This window comes from Ruditapes philippinarum, unplaced genomic scaffold, assembly GCF_026571515.1.
Source record: "Ruditapes philippinarum isolate M1 unplaced genomic scaffold, ASM2657151v2 ctg8095_1_1_1_1, whole genome shotgun sequence".
NCBI lineage: Eukaryota > Metazoa > Mollusca > Bivalvia > Venerida > Veneridae > Ruditapes > Ruditapes philippinarum.
Window position 1 is genome coordinate 19,532 of NW_026852418.1, and position 22,485 is coordinate 42,016.

General features: G+C 33.1%; 2 protein-coding genes across 2 annotated transcripts; both read left to right on the plus strand.

The window, feature by feature from the left end:
* Positions 1 to 1,716: 1,716 nt before the first annotated feature.
* On the plus strand, positions 1,717 to 3,622 carry LOC132759936 (uncharacterized). The gene is made up of 3 exons (XM_060751816.1): positions 1,717 to 1,728; positions 2,340 to 2,598; positions 2,973 to 3,622. The coding sequence occupies exons 1-3, from the start codon at positions 1,717 to 1,719 to the stop codon at positions 3,230 to 3,232; spliced, it is 531 nt and encodes a 176-aa protein (XP_060607799.1). The 3' UTR covers positions 3,233 to 3,622.
* A 219-nt stretch (positions 3,623 to 3,841) lies between these two features.
* Positions 3,842 to 21,821, plus strand: LOC132759929 (golgin-45-like; the record flags this gene model as incomplete). Its single annotated transcript, XM_060751806.1, is given in 4 exon segments — positions 3,842 to 3,983; positions 18,471 to 19,174; positions 20,735 to 20,811; positions 21,699 to 21,821. Coding segments are annotated over 3 exon segments (875 nt in total), but the record flags the coding sequence as incomplete, so codon positions are not given.
* Between the last annotated feature and the right edge of the window lie 664 nt (positions 21,822 to 22,485).

Sequence of the window (22,485 nt, forward strand, 5' to 3'; positions counted from 1 at the left end):
GTTGGGGGCCTAAATAAGGCATTTTTTCACCATTTTAGACAGCAAAATGGGGGGGGGGTGAAAAAGGCGTTAAAAGGCGTGTATATAATGTAATGGGTTAAAGGGTTTTGCTCCACAGAGGTAAATGTACTGTTATAGAACAATTACATGTAGAATTACAATAATGAAACTGTTGAGACAAGATCAGACCTTGCTTGGACAGTGCGCACAAAAAAAGACCTTGAACATTGCATTCCAATATTGGCTCACTCGTAGGAAGGGGCGTACTGTGAAACAGGGTGGACCTAAGTAGCTAACACTACTTTTAATTGTGTGAGCAATGTTGATAATACCAAATATAAAACATGCTGTCAATGAATTTGAATAATATTTGACATTAAAATCAAAGTAGGCCCCATATAATAATCTACAGTCTGTCTTGGTAAGGTCCACTCAGTGGCAAGGTCCGCTCTGTCCTTAAATCTTCTCACTCACTGCTGGATAGTTAAAAAAACGCAACATAGAAAAGGGGATATAATTCTGCACAAAAGGTTTACAAGTCACTTACCTGGCCTTGATCAGTGGATACAACAATGTAAAGGTTTATCAGTTAATAACAGAAATGATTTTCACCACTTAGTACTCTTACTTTTTAGTCTCTTAATCTTAACAGCTTAAGTTAACACGGAGGCATCTGTCATTTTTCATATCCCACTTTATGTAGAATAGATTTAACAGTGTTAAATGAAATAAGGACAGATTTCCCTGTGAAAGTGAACTGGTGTCAGTGGTGAAGTTGCAAGTCGACTATTGAGTATTCTGGTTTACAGACACTTCACCCCCCAGACACTTCACCCTAGGCCCTTTTTTGCAGACACCTCACCCCTTAGACAGTTCACCCCTCATTTTAAGAAATTTGATTAAGACACTTCACCCCCCATTTTTTTTATTTTGTGTTCAACAATACTTTATGTTCAAAAATGTCAAATGTATTCAAAACAGTAGTGAGTGAGTATGTTTATTGTCTTAACAAATGTTATATATTATTTTATAATGTAATTGACCAAAGACAATGGTTATAATTGTTGTTTTTGCACTACAAAAAGGCTCATATCACAAAGTTGATAGTAAGTAAATTTTTGTTATTTATTTTTATATAATTAATACTAATTTCAATTTATGTGTAAGTGATATAACTAATTGAATAATCTTTCTATTGAAGTGAACCTTTGTGTGATTTTTCCTTTGATATATTTTAAGTATATAATCTTTTTGACACACTTCCTTTGTTAATGACATTATGGATGATCTTTGTATTAAATGCAGGATAATTGTGTCTGATAATGATGCTGCAGTTGATTGTGATAAATGTGGGAACTGGCAACACATAGCATGTGATACCGGTAAGTTTATTTAATTTGTTAGCAACTTCTTAAAGTTATAGGTAAATACAAATTGTTCTTTTTTTATTCATTACAATAAGTGGATAAATAATTTTTGTATATTTTATCAGAGACATAGGTAACAGAGATAGGAAACTTCCTATCCAGTTCAGATATCACATGTGCTTATTAAACTTAAAACTTATATCAAGTAAAACTTATGAACCAGTTTCTAAAAGCTTATGCATTTGTCTATGGCTGACGGTAAAAAATAAACAGTTCCAATTTAAATAAATGATACATCAATTTTTACAGAGAACTACTTATTGATTTTTGTTACAAATCTATTCAAATGATGAAAACAATGGTAAATTTTGCTATGTATGGTGAAAGGCAAGGAAAGTTACCAATATTTTAAAATGCAGCAACAGACAAAATATTTAATTTTCAAATGGTGTATAATATAAAAGGATCAAATGTACATCCATCAAATCTTATTTGCTACAAAGTGCCTAATTTTTCACTGTTTGAAAGGCATGAGTGATATTAGTTCAATTGAGTATATAGGAGCTACTATCTACATCTCTGATTTCATAAAGCAATTCATTCATTCGTTCTTATTTATTTATTTATTTATTCATACATTTTTTTTTTCACACAGTAATACCATTTTAATCCAATTATCTAATCAATTATGAGATAACTGTTGAATAAACAACCAATCAACATGTTGAATAAACAAGGTGACATGCAATAAACATTTAATGGATGAAAGTGCCTTGCATAACATTGGGCAATACAATGTATAAACAGCTTTAACTGCTTAAAAGCTTTTAAACTGCTTAAAAGCTTTTAAACTTTATAAAAAAAAAATGAGAACTGCAGTATGTTTATGTTATAATTTATATTAAATTTTTTTTTATAAACTATACTATGTATTCATGTATTAAATATAAATTTCACAGACCTGTATAACAGGAGTTGGGCCTGAGTACTACATATCGTGAACGGGGAACAGTACACACTATCATAAGCAAGCTGCTAGCCTTGCCGTTCTTACCAGGTGACCAGATCAAGAGAGCTTTCACCAAACTGAAAGAGAGAGCAGACACAAGCAGTAAACCAGTGGCTGATCTTTTTACATATGTCAATGACCGATGGATGGAGAATTCTTGTTGGTCCCCAGAAGAGTGGTCTGTGTACAAGCAAACCGTTAGAACAAACAACGATACTGAAGGTATTGAGTAAAAGTATGAAATTGCATCTTTAATTCAAGAGTTATCTCCTCTTTAAGAATTTTGCTTTAAAATGTTATATTTTGGTAACAGGGATGTTTCAAATATTAACTTTAGAGTGTCCTTCAGTCCGTCTGTCTGTCTGTTCATAAAAACTGTTTCCTGTGATCACTTTTAAAGAACTTTTCCAACAAATTTACTTAAAATAGAGAAAAATTGAAACATTAGTGAATGGCCAATGGCCCTTCAGAATGTTGATGGGGTTCTAACCGGTAGGGGACTTATGGATTGCTTGCAATACTATGATAATTGCTTGTTTAATATGTGTTAACAAAATATGTTTATTATTATTAATCTTTTAAATTTTACTTTTTAGGTTACCACAGAGGACTGAACCACAAAGCTGGCCGGGGGAAACTCGCCTTCTATGTGCTAATACCAATCCTTCATCAAGAGGCTAAGATGGTAGACTACACAGTGAACCTGGTAGCACAGGAGATCATATGCCGTATTCGAAGAGCTGTCTATCAGTCACTAGACAAAAGAATATCGGAACTATGGGATGACTACGATCATCATGAATTGAGGACCGAGGAATTCTTGCAGAAAGTGGGTGAAATCTATGGACGGTTATGAAATTGTGGTTTTTCGAACCAGTAACAGATACTGGAAATATGTGCTAAAAAGTGCTAACAGGATATCCAGTGTTTAACACTGTTGCAGAATAGAAAATGTCTGTGAAGGTCTCCTCTGACTGAAACTGTAAATAAATATATATATACATGTACATGTGTGTGTTCTCTCAATGTTATGTTTCAATGATATAATATATATAAGTGTTTGTCAGCTGTAAATTGTTGTTCATGTTAAATGTTTTATTCCATGTTAAATGTAAACGAGTTAAATAAATTATTAATGTTTTTTTATTTTGTCTACCCTTAGAAATGTCTGTAAATTGTCCTTTAATCAAATAATACTAAAAAATAATAAAAAACATATCAAGGCATTATGTTGTTGACTTATTTACTTTATATAAAAAAAATGGATGAGGGGTGAAGTGTCTTAGGGTATTTTGGGGGGTGAAGTGTCTTGAGGGGTGAAGTGTCCTCAAAATTTGAGGGGTGGAGTGTCTTGATACCGAGTATTCTCAGGAAAAAAATGAATGACAACTTATGCTAAGGAACAAAAGTCATACCTAATACAATGTACATGTATTTCAGATATTACAAGATGATAACAGTCTCTTTTGACAAAAAATAATCACTTTGTTGACACAGTGGTAAATTTGATAAGAGTAGTGTCCCTTAGATCATAGAAACGCTTGAAATCAAGCGGTGAGCAAGCGCTTCGGAGAAAAGATCATTCAGGAAATTCGTCATTTTTATTGGTAAATTTCTTGACAAAATGGCTTAATGTAGGGCATATTGTATTGCTAAGTGTTCATAGATTATTTTTAACATTTTCGTCTGATTACACAACCATCTTTTCATAGTTTATTGCATTTGTTTCATTCCACGAACTTGAATAGTAGCCGGATAGGGTACAGTAAAGAGTGAGATCGGGCCTGGACCAACTTGGCACGGGTTAACACGGGCAACTTAAAAAAAACCAACATATGAAATGTATAAACTTTTTTGAGATTACTTGCATGTTACCAAGGCAAGCTGTTGTAAATGTCTGGTATATTATTATTATCCCTGTTTCTCATATTATCGTGGTTTCTCGTAATTTCATGGAATTATTAAAATGGATGGAAGCGACGCTCGTGCTTCCATCGATATCCGAAAAATTGTCGATTTAGCAGAGCTTTTTCATCTCTGGCAAAAATAAAAAAAGATATACTACAAATACAGATAAAAAACAAAATAGCTGGGGAAATTATCGTAAAATCCAGAGAAAAAAAACATAAAATTTATTTGTTTCACCCCCCCCCCCCAAAAGAAATCAACAATTTTATAGTTTTTTCCATGTTGCAGAAACCTGTACACAGACTCTTCAAATGATAGTCTGACACTTCTATATGTACAATACAGCTCAAAATATTTGAAAATAAGGTGGCGCTATAGCTCAGTTGGTTAGACCACTGACTGTCACTTCAGAGGTTCCGGGTTCAATCCTGGGTAACACCCTTGGGATTTTTCAAAACACTTTCAGTGTTTCCCACCTAACTAGAGGTTTACTGGTACAAAACCCAGGTAATCCTCGCATGTACATGTATCAGTGCTATACACTGGGCATGTAAAAGAACCAAGGAATCTATTCAATAAGAGCTAAGGACTGGTTCCCGGATATCCTCATATTTCATAGCTGTGTCTGAGGTAAGGACCCTACTGGAAATAAGTGCTTGCACTTTCGTAGGTTATCCTTGACCGCCCAGTCTAAAGAAAATCAATCAATAAATTTGTTCCACAAATAGATAATATACCCCAAGACAACCCTACACTACCCCAAGACACCACAAGACTACGTCAAGACCACCCTAAGACACTTTTACTGACATGTAAATACGTCTTAATTTTACATTTTTTTACGGGAGGTAACTATGCGTTTTCACATTAACACATTGAATCTTTCTTTATTTATTTCCCTGTATTTTTTTAATGAAAGATTATGAATGTATTCTTTTTTGTGCAAAACAGTTTACAACAATGAAATAATGCTAATGTTGCTGGATTTGGGTGTAGTGAAAGTTTAAATCTGCGAGTCAACAATGTCATTTTATGAGTGACACATTTTTCATGCCTGATTATTAAATCAGTCATATTCTGTTTCATAATATTGATTTTCTTATATTTCATCTGCCCCACATTTCATTAGATTAACAGATTAACATGCATAGTCTTGTTGTTTTAGCTAAACCAAAATCGCAAGCTAACATTGCAAGCTTGTCACAAGCTTGCTGCAAGCTTAAATTGCAAGCTTGCTACTGGCTAGTAATTGGAACCTTGCGGCAAGCTTGCGATCAGTTATTTAAAAAAAAATCTGACTGCAAACTAGTTAATATTTAAGCTTGCGCAAGCTTAATCTGCAAGCCTGCACAGGCTAAGTCGCAAGCTTGTGCATGTATAACTACAAGCTTAATGTATAAGCTTGTGCAGGTTTATCTGCAAGCCTGCACAGGCTAAGTCGCAAGCTTGTGCATGTATAACTACAAGCTTAATGTATAAGCTTGCGCAAGCTTAATGTATAAGCTTGCGCAAGCTTAATCGCAGGCTTGCAAAAACTGTAAACCCTATTTGGAAAGGGAGCTGCTACGTATAACAGTCTCTGAATCCTATATAACATGCAAAAAAAAAAGGCATTAATTACCATGATAAACTTATTTAATCATAAATTGTAAAAAGAAGCTGATGTTAAATTTTTCATATACTAATGTTTTCTTCCAATTACCATGGTAAATAGTCCAGCCTTGATGGAATGACATTGAAAAAATCCAGCCTAATTCCAGCATCCCTGAATGTTCTTAAAATGTAAAATTCTGGGATGGAATTCAGCACAGGAATGTTTGGGGTAGAATTTTTATGAGTTTAACATGATCACATATTTCTTTCACAAAGTTTAATACATATCCTTTAGTCCAAATACAGAATAGAACAGCCTAATTCACTATAACACAGTTTTTTTCTAGCTGCAGGTTTTGGTAGGTTCTTGTTTTCTTAGAATCCAACACTTTGTTTTAAGCAATTATTTTGCTCTTAGTCTGTCAGTGACAAACTATTCAATCTAAAATTTGTTTTAAATGTTTCTGATTTCTTTTATTTTAACCCATGCTGACCTTTAACCCATTACTTCATGAGCATTTTGTGAAAAATGGCTGTTTTCATTGAAAAGTCTCCCGTTACAAGTTCAAATTGCTATAATACTATAAAAACTGCTTCAACACTAATCAAACTTGGCACAAATGTTGACTGGACCATTGCCCTTGCAACAACATGCTCAGGCTTAAATTTTCTGTTACCATGGCAACGAGGGGACATCTCAAAATTGCCAAAAATCACAATTTTGCGTTGATTTTTTTCCATCAAAATTGATTTCAAAGTGCTGCAACTTCTCAATGGATTGAGATAGAGTCAAATGCTTTTCAGCGTTGGTTACACGTTACCTTATGATCAACCTGGGGTCATTTACAGCCTCTCACAAGTCCAAAATTTTCTTGGCGCTGAGGGAGACACCGCCCCCCTTCAAACCCCCCAAACAGAAGGGGGCACATCCCCCTTCTGGCAACCCCCTGATGTATCTTTTGGTTGGGGGGCCGCGCCGAAAAAGAGGTCACTTTTTTAAACAACATTTCTCAAACAAAAACAAGTGTTTGGGGCCTAAATAAGGCATTTTTTCATCATTTGAGACAACAAAAAAGGGGGGGGGGGTGGTGAAAAAGGCGTTAAAAGGCGTGTATATGAAGTAATGGGTTAAAGATAAAATTCATAATTAATTAAATACAGATGCAGTAATGAACTATGTTTTATTGCATAAATGTAGGTATATTACATATCTTTTAATAACATCAAATCTAATGTTTCAACAGTATTAACTATTAAATATTAACTATGCTTATGCATTTTCAAAAAATACTAAAGCAATGCAGTATATCTTATTTCAATGTGCACAAATGTTTAAGAATTTCTCTGTATGAGAATTAAGTAAATTTGTGACAATATTTATTACCCAGTATGTATTTTTTCAAGAAAAGATGTGGATTAGAAAAGTATTTAGATTTAATAATATACCTTTTCAGGATTAATACTGCACATCATTATTAAACACTGCCGCTATTTCTCACAGTCAGCACTTATGTCCCAGCCTGCAAATTATTTATGTATAATGTAATTTTAGATTGTTCCATTGAAAACACAACACATACATGTAAAATAACAAATGATTATGATTGACCCTGTTCAGCTGTACAACTTAACTACTGATTGTACCATTTAGTCCTATTTAATCAAATTGATAAAATTTGTTTAATTTGCAGGAAATGAAAAAGATCTACTAACATGCTATTTAAACAATATAAACAATCATTAAAAAGAAATCATTGAATAATTTATATTTTACAGATTATACATGTATAGATTAAAAAGAATTATCAGAAAAACAAATGCATGAAGTTGAAAATATAAAACAACCTTGATCTCTTGTTACAAATGTTAATAATTTGATATATAACCTGTTTCTGCATTAATGTAACTTAAGGTTTATAAATACCTGATTCTGTTGTATATCTCCTTGTCCCAGGTGATTCTGATTGTTATCATACCAATACTTAAACACTTTAAATGTTAAACAAAACAATATCTCCAGAACTGCTAAAATATCAAGTAAATCCTCTGATCTCTTTGCTGACCCAGATATCTTAGAATTCAAATTTTACAACAGTTACTGTAAAACTGGACAGGTCTATCATTATGTAAAGCAGGGTTAATCTACCCATCATTTTAACTTTCATTCTTTGAGCGTAAAAGAAAATATCAAATAGCTAATAGATATATAGATTTAAAAAATCATTACAAATTTTTGTACAAAAAGATTGCAATGTCCTTCTAGACACATTCTGCATATGAAATTTATAATGTTATCTCTCCCCAAAATAATCACATGGAACAGCCTGATCTGTCGGAATGACCAGGGAGTAAATTAGTCATGCACAGATGGTCAATGAACTTTATCAAGGCTCTGATGTGTGTAGCATAAAATCTCAGTGGATGTAGTATTTATTTTCCTAAATAAAAGCAATATATATTGATTAATTTAATATAGAATATATATATATGAGATTATTTCATGCACTGTTTTTGTTTTGTTTATTTATTTATTTATTGTTATCCAAAAACATGAATTCTTAGAATTTAAAAATGGCAAGCAATGCAATCCCATCTTGATTATTATAGTGTCTGAATGATTGAATCACAGACTTTAATTAATTTATTGTTAAACTTAAAGCCTGTATTTAAATGGAAATTATTTAATTGTACATAACTTCATGTAGATTTGTTGAAATAATAATATGTATTTAACAATCAATTCATTTACTTCTTTTGCACAGACATTTTTTCTGAGATACCCTTTTCCAACTACATGAAATGTATAAAGTGTCAAATTTCAAATCATTTACAGTAACTTGCATTAAAATAGATGATGATTTTATATTTTCTTCGTAAATTTACAATACTGAGCTGAATATATAAAATAACTAATAATAAACTTTAGCGTGGTAATCTAGTTTAAACTAGTTAATTATCACTGATACTATCATTTTTGGAATTTTTTTTTTAATGTGTACACTTTTGACAAAAATTTTCTAAGTGTTTCAATTACTTTAACAAGAAATTTCTAAGTGTAGATTTGTACAAAAATTTTCTAAGTGTCTACTAATTGCAAGCTTGCGGCATTGCACGCTTACATCAAAAGTTTGCAAGCTTGCATGAATTTTAAACAAGCTTGCAATATATTTCAAAAGTCATCGCAAGCTTGTTGCAAGCATGCAGCAACCTTGTATTTAAGCTGTAAGCTTGCGGCAAGCTTGTGACAAGCTTGCGGCAAGGTTGTCGCAGGCATGCATTTTGGTTTGGGAGTAAAGTTAATTTTCATCAAAATATTTTTTTTAACAATTAAAAGAGCATATCAATAAAAATTAAATATTTTAGTGATGACAGTTCTACGTCCATACATATTAACAATATTTGATATATATTTGACTGTAATTAACAACATGACATATAAATAATCATTTTTCGTATATGATAACACTTTCCCAATTTATACAATATATAAGTTTCTTGGGTTGTCTCGGGGTAAGTCCTCCAGGGACCAGAAATGTGTATTTTTCTGTCCCAGAGTGTGTTTTGGGGTGTCTTGGGGTAAATAGACCGATCCCAGAAAAAGCATGTTCTTGGGAAACTCAAATTTTGGATCTTAGAGTCTACATAACCCCTTCTAGTGACAGCTTACTGAAAAGTTATCAGAGGCAATGTTTATCTCAGGTTAAGTCACTGTTTCTTTACTGACATATTATGTTCCAAATAAGAATAGTACGGTAAAATATGTACATATCAAGATTATAGCTTTTGTAGTTCAACTTCAGTATACATTATGACATAATGATAGTGAAGTAGTGGCCTAACTTAATATCCATTTCTGCAGACTAAAAAAAAACTGAGTCTGTAAATCAAATATTTTTAGAAAATTATTGCGATTTGTAACTGGGTAAATTGAGGATCAATGGAAAACGCATAACTTGTATTTTACATATTTTGAACGAAATTACTGGTAATTTGGTTGCATAACAAATAAGGTCAAAAGTAAAGAATTTCTAGGAATGATTGATAAGTGTTTGTGATTGAAAACTGGCAGTATGTGGATTATGATATGCTTCCAACAATAATGAGTGATAAAACAAACCAATATGTTAATAAATTGAACAGAGTTGACCTGTACAGAGTATGAATATGGCCGAGCTGATTCGGGGTCAGTGATTTTCTAACGTATATTACAGACGCCGAAAAAAGGCCTTTCCCAATTGCAATTTTCTTTAAGATCATGCAGTTTTCTCAAAAATCTGAACTTAAACTGGGTCGGCTTTTTCACTTCCCAAATCAGCAATTTTAGCTATAATTTTTCCCAAAATCAAGAGGCTAAGGCCTCTTCCCAATTTAGTGTGAAAAAAATCACTTGGGTCCGAGTACATTTTACACCGAGTCCAATCGTTCACTATGTTTCCCAGGCGGAGAACGCATGAAGAGATAAATTTTACAGGTGGAAAACCGATACTGTGGTAAGAAAATTGTCTTCAATTTCTTTGAAAATGCATATTTCACAAAACTTTATAGCCTATTCTGATCTCGTATGATTACTTTATCCGACAGGCATCTCAAACTCGCAAAATCTTTGTTAACTTATTAGATCATTATCGACAACTGCACAAGAAAAGTCACAAAATTGGTAAAATCGCTCTTTGATAGCCAATAACTTGACATCCAAGCACACGTCTAAACATTTGTATCGCTCTAAAGGTTCTTTATTAACATATCCTCATCCACCAAAAGCCTGTTCTATTTCTATTCCGTATTTTTGGAGTATAATATCGTTTAAGCGAATTGTCAAAATGAACGCATGAGCCGAACTTTTCATGTGGTTTCATCACATTGCAAAATGAACGCATGAGCAGGCGGACTTTTTGGTTACTCCAGCTTTCATAGATATCTGACATGTTTTCGATCACGGAACCTTTAAATTCCAAAATTTTTGTTCCAAATGTTTGAGCAAACAGAAGGCCCTATTTTCATACCTTATGACGAATTGCTTATAAGCAATAGGTGAGGTCTGTTCGGTTCTGTGAAAATATAATAAATTGTCATTGCTAAAACTTTGAGTAAAATATTTGCAAAATACATCATTGGTTGATGGGACTTAAATTTCCTGTATGTTATAATTAAAGATGCATCATACACTTAAAGATCCTGTGACTCAAAATTTTATGTTCTTATATGAAAAATCTTTGGCTTAAATAAAGAATTAACAATGTTAAAAGTTACAGAAAACCTTTTTGATAAGGACATTGCCAAAATTTAAAATTTCCGATAATAAAAGGAGATAACTAGAAATCTGTTTTTGGTAAAAAAAATCAGTTTTGCGTTCAACTAAAATGTCACAACCTTTTTTCCTCAAGAAATATCATATAATGTGTTTAATAAAGTCAACTTCTTAAGTATATGTTTTTCATAGAACTGATTTTATATACAACTTTCGCAAGGATATTACATCCTTAATTATAACATACAAGATCTTTAAGCAAGAATATATATATATCACCTTCCTTACAACAAAATGAACATACAAGAAAATGTTGAAATAACACATAATTTTTAGGTTCATTATAAGTTTTTCTTTTAGAAATAATACACTTTTTTTATTTTAATGAAGAAAATCAAAAAGTGTTTCTAATTACCTCCCTTTATTTACAGAACTTGTTAAATTCGATAATATCTATGTAAGATTTGTAATATTGGTAATTCTTTATTTGAGTATCAGGTTTATCATATGGCGTCATATTCTTCCATATTCTGTAATATTGATAAAAAATACATTTCATTCTAAGTGATAAATTTTGTGTTCTTAGGTGAAATGGATCAGCTCTCTTCTACGCAAATTTTTTTATCTTTTTAACAAGTACAACAGCAATTCCGTATGTATTATGTACAAGACAATTTGCACAGTGCAATTATTATTTCTTACCGAAATCATAAGCATGTCGACATGCTACATAAATTTCGCATTAAAATGGCTTTAATTTAGTTATCAATGATTTGTACCTTTACCAATTGCTTTGCATTGGACGGCATATAGAACTATACACTACCAAGATTTACTGGGCTTACATAAACATATTCTATAAACTTGTAATTCGTCGTTTAAAAAAGGAAATTTATATCGAAATGTTGAATATTTAAACGTGATTCGTGTATAATATATTTTCATATGCTCATGTACTATAAAAACAGGGAATAAATAATTGTACAAAATAACATGTATTGGAGAAATTCATGAAATTACATCAATGCTACAACCGTTTACAAGTTTTCGAGGAACTATTATGTTTTTCTTTGTCGTCTTAACCACTGCTTTTGCAAATATTACAAACGAGGAATTACTTCAATTGTACACGATCTTTCCCAACAGACCTCGTAATTTATATATATATATATATATATATATATATATATATATATATATATATATATATATATATATATATATATATATATATATATATATATATATATATATATATAGCATACAAAGTATATGCATGTTAGTGCCTGCAACTGCCATCCTTTTATTATATTATCAGCATAATATTAAGAGGTTAACTAGTTATGTAACTAAAGCTGATAATAAGAGATGGCAGTTGCAGGCAGTAACATGCATTTATTTCGCGTTATGATCTTTTATTTATTGAAAAAATTAACTATAGTTACGTAACTAGTTAACCTGATAACTAACGTTAACTAGTTACGTAACTTGTTAACCTCTTAATTAACTAGTTAGTTATCAGGTTTTTTGGTGGCAGAAATATGCCATCATACTCATTTATTTGGAATAAAATTTGAAATTTTTAAAGTTTGAATATGTAAAATTTGTTAGATAATTAGGAAAAACTTGAGTTTTAAAATTACCACCTGCTCATGCGTTCACTTTGCAAACCTATGAAACCACATGAAAAGTTCGGCTCATGCGTTCATTTTGAAAATTCGCTTAAACGATATTATACTCCAAAAATACGGAATAGAAATAGAACAGGCTTTTGGTGGATGAGGATATGTTAATAAAGAACCTTTAGAGCGATACAAATGTTTAGACGTGTGCTTGGATGTCAAGTTATTGGCTATCAAAGAGCGATTTTACCAATTTTGTGACTTTTCTTGTGCAGTTGTCGATAATGATCTAATAAGTTAACAAAGATTTGGCGAGTTTGAGATGCCTCTCGGATAAAGTAATCATACGAGATCAGAATAGGCTTTAAAGTTTTGTGAAATATGCATTTTCAAAGAAATTGAAGACAATTTTCTTACCACAGTATCGGTTTTCCACCTGTAAAATTTATCTCTTCATGCGTTCTCCGCCTGGGAAACATAGTGAACGATTGGACTCGGTGTTTTAGGGCCGAGCTGAAACAATGTAAGAACAAACACTTTAAATATATGTGCAGGGATATATTAATGCCATTACTGACTATTTAGTTAACTTTCTGTCGTGAATTAAGATTTCAGTAATAAATTCTATTCATATTAAAGCAACATGCCTCAAAAAATGAAAAAAATTCACATTTGTTAAATACTCATCTACTACTGATAAATGTGTAAAATTAATCCATTATAATCTGCATCTTAAATATTCAAGAAAGTTGACAAATCATAGGAAATATAATTTTCAAATTGTATTGTTTTAAATGTAGCATAATGAATAAAACCTTACTAAAGGCACTTTGAAAGGAAGATAGCTAAAAAAAATTCATTATTTTGTTTCAGCAATGAATATTCTGAATCATGCAAAGATAAAGAAAACTCTCTGCACTAGTTGATATATTTCCTCTATGCATTTGTCAAAAAAAAAAAAAACCTGAAAAATACCAATAAGAACCCTTTACCTTAAGGATTACATTAACATTCATCTTAACTTGAAAATTTACAGGAGTGTGTCAACAACTGTGCTACTACTGTAGCAACATTTGTAATTGATTAGTTACAAAACACGTTGATATATATTATGAATTGTAAATTTGACAAAGCCAACTCATTATGAGTTTATAATAATAATAACAAGTCAACATAAACCACAAACACAATTGGATTAATATAAGGATCAGTCAACATTTACATAAACTCTACAAAATTAATGATGTTTCTTAACACTTGGCCTTCTGAAATGACTGCTATAAAAGTCCATTCCTAGTTTTAGGGATTCAAAATTATCACCATACACTATGTGTAACTGATCTAGCAACAGTATAGGGCTTAGCCTTATTCAGACATTATTGTAAAGATATGCACATTAGCCTGACCACAGGCATTTTTCAACCCTATCCAACGGGTCCGAATTTTAGTTTATGTATTACCCGGTAGTCAGCTGCAGTTTAAAGTAATGGTTCTGAAGAAAATACTCGGGGCATTTCTGGAAAAATAAATCATTATGGGGGAAAAATATACCTATTTTGGGCCAGGGGAAACATTCTTTATTCTGCTGTAAAATACAGGAGAAAAATCACTGTGTAAACACAAATAAAATAATACTATACCTGTAGTATAGTTAACTAATTAATACAAGTATTAAAACTTTTCAATGAATTTATACTAGTATTAAAACTTTTCATCTAATTATACCCCCGCACAACAAAGTTGTAAGGGGGGTATGCACAACAAAGTTGTAAGGGGGGTATACTGGAATCAGCTTGTCCGGCCGTCCGTCCGGCCGTCGGTTTTTGTGTCGCCTCTACGGAGTAGTGGCGACATATAGGGATCACTTCTCCGTCGTCTGTCTGTCCGTCTGTCTGTCTGTCTGTCCGTCTGTCTGTCTGTCTGTCTGTCTGTCCGTCCGTCCGTCACAAAACTTGTCCGGACTACTCCTCATAAACTACTGGTGCAATTTCATCCAAACTTTACAGGAATGATCAGTACCAAGTGTAGTTGTGCATATTGTCAGCATTTTCCGGTTCAATGATTTTTGTCAGAGTTATGGCCCTTTAATAATTTTTAATTTTAAAGTCTGTCCGGACTACTTCTCTTATACCACTAATGAAATTTCAATGAAACTTTACAGGATTGATCTGTAGCTCAAGTCCTTGCGCATATTGCAAGGGTTTTCCGGTTGAATGATTTTTGGCCGAGTTATGGCCCTTTGATAAAAAGGTTTCTTTTTCTGTGGGTTGCCAGATACACAAAAGCTTGTCCGGACTACTCCTCATAAACTACAGGTGCAATTTCATCCAAACTTTACAGGAATGATCAGTACCAAGTCTAGTTGTGCATATTGTCAGCATTTTCCGGTTCAATGATTTTTGTTTGAGTTATGGCCCTTTAATAATTTTTATTTTTAAAGTTTGTCCGGACTACTTCTCTTATACCACTAATGCAATTTCAATGAAACTTTACAGGATTGATCTGTAGCTCAAGTCCTTGCGCATATTGCACGGGTTTTCCGGTTGAATGATTTTTGGCCGAGTTATGGCCCTTTGATAGAAAGGTGTTTTTTTCTGTGTGTTGCCAGATACACAAAAGCTTGTCCGGACTACTCCTCATAAACTACTGGTGCAATTTTATCCAAACTTTACAGGAATGATCAGTACCAAGTCTAGTTGTGCACTGTCCGTCTGTCTGTCCGTCTGTCACAAAATTTGTCCCAACATGAAATTGGCCATCATGAGGCGACACATGTGATTACTGATCGCTCTTGTTTCATTTCTGCCGTATAACTTAAGATTCCTTTGACCCACAGTCTTCATATTTGGCATGGTAGTTAGTCATGATTAGTAGATGACCCCTATTGATTTTGAGGTCACCAGGTCAAAGGTCAAGGTCACAGGGGCCTTGACTTTAAAAAGCTTGTCCGCCCAATAACTTAAGATTCCTTTGACCTACAGTCGTCATATTTGGCATGGAGGTTAGTCATGATTAGTAGATGATCCCTATTGATTTTGAGGTCACTAGGTCAAAGGTCAAGGTCACAGGGGCCTTGACTTCAAAAAGCTTGTCCGCCCAATAACTTAAGATTCCTTTGACCCACAGTCTTCATATTTGGCATGGAGGTAAGTTATGATTAGTACATGACCCCTATTGATTTTGAGGTCAAAGGTCAAGGTCACAGGGGCCTTCACTTCAGAAAGCTTGACCGCCCAATAACTTAAGATTCCTTTGACCCACAGTCTTCATATTTGACATGAAGGCTAGTCATGATAAGTAGATGACCCCTATTGACTTTGAGGTCAAAGGTCAAGGTCACAGGGGCCTTGACTTCAAAAAGCTTGTCCGCCCTATAACTTAAGATTCCTTTGACCCACAGTCTTCATATTTGGCATGGAGGTTAGTCATGATTAGTAGATGACCCCTATTGATTTTGAGGTCACCAGGTCAAAGGTCAAGGTCACAGGGACTTTGACTTTAAAAAGTTTGTCTGCCTAATAACTTTAGATTACTTTGACCCACAGTCTTCATATTTGGCATGGATGTTGATCATGATTAGTAGATGACCCTTTTGATTTTGAGGTCACTGGATCAAAGGTCAAGGTCATAGGGACTTTGACTTCAAAAAGTTTGTCCACTCCTTAAGATTCCTTTGACCCACAGTCTTCATATTTGGCATGGATGTTGATCATGACTATAAGGTGACCCCTATTGATTTTGAGGTCACTGGGTCAAAGGTCAAGGTCACAGGGACCTTGACAAAAAAAAGCTTTTCTTCTCAATTGCTAAAGAATGTCCTGTCCGCAATTTATTGATTTTGACATTTTCACATTTGAAGCATGTAGAATACATAACTTAGCAATGCACTGGCATAACCTCAGATTTTGCAGGGAGGTTGTCCTTGAGCTCTAAATGGCCACTGTTGATTCTGACAAAGTGGTATGCAGGGGTATTCAAGCCATGATAGTGGCAGTTCTAGTTTATACTAGATTTAAAACTTTTCAACTTTAGATTCAGTGTAAGAAAATTCAACTAATTTCTTAGATGTAAATTTGCTCTAAAACCTCAGAAAACTGAAGCAGATGTGTTAAATTAGAAACAGAAATGACATTAAATTGTTTAAACATGCATGCCCTGAATTTGATTGAAATAAACTCCCAACAGTATTTATGTGGGGAAAACCTTAAAGTCTGTAAGTTAACAATTAACCTGCTGTTACAGAGGGTGATTAAATTTTGTCATTAATACTACAGCCAGGCAAGCCTTAAGATCCTTGCAGCCTGATCAGGCTCTTGACTGTTGGTAGTAAATTTTTTTTTTTTTTTTTTTTTTTGAAATCCCTTAAAGCAGCAAGCCTCCAGATTCATGTTAATTTTCAAGAAAATTTTGGAAATGTATTGAAAAGTAAAATATTGTGAGGTGAACAAATAAAGTTATTCACATATTTCATTTGGCACTTTCAATCCATGCAAATATCCAAAAAGAGGTCAAAATATGCAAAAACAGCCCTTACTGCATTAGTAACGCAGTAGAAATATGGTGATAAAATACTGAAAAATCAGTCTTAAATCAAAATAACACGTAAACTAAAACATGAATCTTGAATGTTTTAACCTTTTACCTTTCTTAAAATATTAGTACATTATTCTCAATTTTCATTTTCTTGAAATATTTATGCTCATCTGGGGGTGTGCAGCTTTAAACTTCAAATGGACTGTTCCAAACTCAAAGCAGTGCTGATCCATTACATTTCTATAGGTTAAGTTTAAAAGCTATTTTGTTGTCATTACAAAGTGCATGACTGTATGGTAAAATTAACCATGTATAAGCTGACAAATAGAAGATATATTTGTTTTACAAGGTTATGATCCCTCGAGGGCATATATCAAACAAGCTATCACTGGATAATTAACATAAAAATACTTGTATTTTCTTGTCCTATATGCACTGTGTGTAAATGAAACAAATTAATGGTTTTATTTTAGGTAGGAGAATGTTATATAGTGTAATTCAATTAGGAAAAAATACAATAATTTATCCTTACAGAAATATTGTAAATATTCAAATGGTGTATGGATTTTTATTTCGGAATTATATTTATGCATGAAACAGCTGTATGCCTTAATGGAGTAATAAAGGATATTTAGAATATTTTATACGCTTCTGTAACTTGGTTTGCTTTAGTTCAAGAATAATTGTCAAAAGGGGGAAAAATTACATGCATGCACTGCTTGATAGGATGTTAATTTCTTAGTTGTATAATTATTTAAATGGAATTTGCATTGTTATTTCATGACGCTGGAATATTTTTCATATGTGATCATTCGTAGTTTATCTAATACATATGCCATGTAACATGATGATATCTTATGTCACTAAATGAATCTCTGTTTAATTATACATTATGTATAGGTTAAAGTTTATAAGTATGTATTTACAAAAAGAAATTGTGCGCCGCGCGACCAATTTAATTTTGTAAATACATACTAATAAATTGTTTTAAATAATTTTTATAAATAGTTGATTTACTAGACTGATTAACAGTTTGTCAATTTACTAAAGTAAATGTGTTACGATTCATTTGAAATACTGCAATTCTATTGGACAAAAAAATAATTTCAAACACTAAGTAACATTCTGTACCATATGCATTTATGATTTATATAATAAATATATTTATAAGACTTTTTTTCTATTTCCAGACAGATTTCTGTAAAGGTCAACATTAACTATGTCATCAAGTACTATAACAGTCAAACCCCGTAGAAAAACCGCCCAGTCTCCGCCTCCAACAGCGCAATCAACCAATCAAAACAAAGGAACTGTACTATTGCGCAACCCACTACCCAGGTACAGTTTTGATCAGAAGTCAAAACCTGGAAAATCGAAGACTGAAAAGAAAATATCTGCAGAATCTGACTCAAATAAAGATGCGACTGACAATAATCTTACAAATGCTGGAAAACTAAAGAATTCTTCTGTTTCCTCTCCACAGTCAAATATTACAGAGCCAGTTGCTGTTTGCAAGCTCGTGGCATCATTCCCGCAAAATTCAATCGGAGTGGAAACTTTACCAGAAACTTCATTTGTGTCAAAACCTGAAAATTGTGAAACTGGCTTGAAAGATAAACCGGTCAATAAAGTCGGACCAATTAGTAAAACACTCACCCATTCAGTCAGTGATTCAGTTATAATAAGTGTTCAAAATAATTTAGAAAATGGTGCTTCATCTCCACAGACTGGGACCCACTCTCAAGAGACAAATGTTTTAGACTGTGACTCAGGTGGGAACCAGTCTACAAGTACTGGTACCCTGTCTGAGGAACAATGTAAATGTTCAGAGAAAATTAAACATCTTGAAGAGGAGAAACAACTTCTGAAGAATCAGCTAGAAGTTCAGCTTCAGGTACATGTAGTGATGTCCTTACATAAAATTACACAAAATGATGAAATCATGGAAATATTTCTTAATTTTCAGGATGTATGTAATAAATGTACTCTTTTAAAAGTATATAATTATATTATTCTTTTAAAAGTTTACCCAAATCTTGCTTTTGATCACAAAAGTGATCATTACTATAATCAAGTTGTTTTTGTGATTTGTATCTTTGTTCCTAAATTTTTTTTCAAAAATGAGTTGTTTTATTACTATTTTCTTTTTTTATGCTCCCCGAAAAATTTCGGGGGAGCATATAGTCGGCGCCTTGTCCGTCTGTCCGTCCATCCGTCTGTCCGTCCGTCCGTCCGTTGTCTTGTCCGGAGCATAACTTGAAAACCCTTGGAGATAATTTGTTGAAACTTCATACAGTGGTAGAGGGCATCGAGGGGGAGTGCAGTGTCAAAGAACCATAACTCTATTTTGCCCGGTTTTTGAATTATCTCCCCTTATAGAAAAATCTTGTCCGGGGCATAACTCTAAAACTATAAGAGATATCAACATGAAACTTTGTAGGTGAATAGATCTCAATGGGTAGATGTGCAGTGCATAAGAACAATAACTCTTTTCATCCTAATTTTGGAGTTATTGCCCTTTGTTAATTTTAATACTTTGAACTTTGTCAGGAACATAACTTGAAAACCCTTGGAGATAATTTGTTGAAACTTCATACAGTGGTAGAGGGCATCGAGGGGGAGTGCAGTGTTAAAGAACCATAACTCTATTTTGCCTGGTTTTTGAATTATCTCCCCTTATAGAAAAATCTTGTCCGGGGCATAACTCTAAAACTATAAGAGATATCAACATGAAACATTGTAGGTAGATAGATCTCATTGAGTAGAGGTGCAGTGCAAAAGAACCATAACTCTGTTAAGCCTTATTTTTGAATAATCTCCCCTTTTAGAAAAATTTTGACTAGGACATAGCTGTAAAACTATAAGAGATATCAACATGAAACTTTGTAGGTAGATAAATCTCAATGGGTAGATGTGCAGTGCACAAGAATCATAACTCTACCTTGCCTAATTCTGGAGTTATTGCCCTTTGTTTATTTTGCTTTTTGAATTGTCCAGGACATAACTCGGAAATCATAAGAGATATCATCAAGAAACTTTGTAGGTTGATAGATCACATTGATTAGAAGTGCATTGCAAAGAACTGTAACTCTGCCTTGCCTAATTTTGGAATTATTGCACTTTGAACTTTTTCCACGGACATAACTCTGAAACTACAAGAGGTGTACTTTCCTGTGTCCAAAACCTATTCGGGGAGCATCACCCGGCTCAAACCGGGCTCTTGTTTTTGCAAGTCAGCAGTTTTTATTTTTAACATTTTGAATATATGTGACAAATATTATTTGCCTAATGTGATCAAAATAAGTTCATACTCCAATGGAATGAAAAATCAGGATCATTTGATACTCAGATCATGATTCTTTTCAGAAACAGTTGTACATGTAGTTAAGACACAGAGACTTGTATAATCCACTATATTACAATATAACACTACATTATATATGTATATTTGTAGGTTAATCAGGAACTGAAGAAACTGCTGGTAGCCTCTGTTGGTGATGATCTCCAGCATAGAGTGGAAAGACTTACAAGGTAACACTTAACTCTTACGTTGATATTTTCCAGTTAAGACTGAGGCACCGGCACACAAAAACTAAGGTTATTACAACCTAGACACCAGCATACCTGTAGAATACTAGCCAGACACATGCTTACGTGCAGAATAACTCTGTTGACTATTTGATGGTACAACAATACTGCTATAGACTTAGTCTGTAACCAAAGTTTGTTGCACCAACACTGATAAGGTCATATGGTGACTTTCCAGCTTTATTGGTACAGGAAGACCTCAGGTACCCCTCTGTGCATTATTTCAGGCAAAACACGTGCATATGAGTAGAACCACCCATTTTCCTTAAGCTGGCTTGATAGTTTACTGTCTTGAAAGAATTTCAAAGTCCTTTGTGGGATTTGAACCCACAAATGTCGGGAAAGCGGTTTTAAGTCAAAGACCTTAGCCACTCGGCCACGGATGCCTTAATTTTGTCTTAAAGTGACCTAAATCTAATTCTATACTTGATTATAATTATGTGTCCCAAAATTATTGGGAGACATATTGTTTTTACCTTGGCCGTCTGTTTGTCCGTCCATTGGTTGGTTTTCCATCCATCCGCATTAAGCTTGTCCGGCTTTCATAGGTCAAGCTACTGGTGGAATTTCAACTATACTTTACAGGAGTGATCAGTACCATGCCTAGTCGTGCATATTGCCGGCATGTTCTGCTGTACTGCACAAAATGGCCATCAGAGCTATGAATAGAAAAATCTTGTTTGGCTTTCACAAGTCAAGCTGCTGGTGGGATTTCATGAAAACTTCACATGAGTGACCATATATATGTAGGTTTGGGAGACATGTTTTTTTTGACTAAAACCCTTCTAGTTATGTAGAATACATGTAATTGTATGTTTATTGAATTACAGGGATAAGGCTCAAATGTCTATGGAGATTGGAGATTATTTCAAGAAGATGTCAGATGATTATGAACATTTAGATAAAATCTCCATACAGGCTGATATGTGGAGGAGCAAATACCTGGCATGCAGGTAATGTCACAAACTTTTAATAAAAATGATTTTTTTGCCATGTTTGGGGTCAGAAATGGAACCCTTATGATTCCCCTTTTCAATATGTTTTTTCCTCTCCTGTTGGTAGATTTTTTCCTCAAAAAACTCAAAAAAAGGAATTATTTAATTGATACTGACAAATTTTCTGCAGATTTCTTGTTAAGATTTTCCATTTGATAGTAATTTATTTATTTTCCACTGTAAAAAGGAGTGATTACTTTGGGTGCACAATGCTGACAAATATGTGTATATGCAATGCATTGATTTTTGTGTGATTTTTTATATCAAACTATAAGTGCAGATAATTTATTTTCAATATGTATAAACTATTGAAAACACTTTTATTTCAATATGTTTGAAAAAGCTCACTTTTAAAAAACATCTTTCTCATAACATTAAAGCAGCTTCATAAGTACATGTAGTATTTGTATTTTGATAATATATTTGAAATCTCTTCAACTAACAATTGATAATCCAAATTGATAGCATTACCATTCTGATACAAATTATTTAGGATATTTATGCCTTGGAAAATTTTCAGTACTTTTGTTGTGATCCCTTACTTCATTCTGAGCAAAAATGTAAAAATAATTATACTCATTGAGAGGGCATTTAAAACAAAGGGAAAAACCCTTGCAAATTA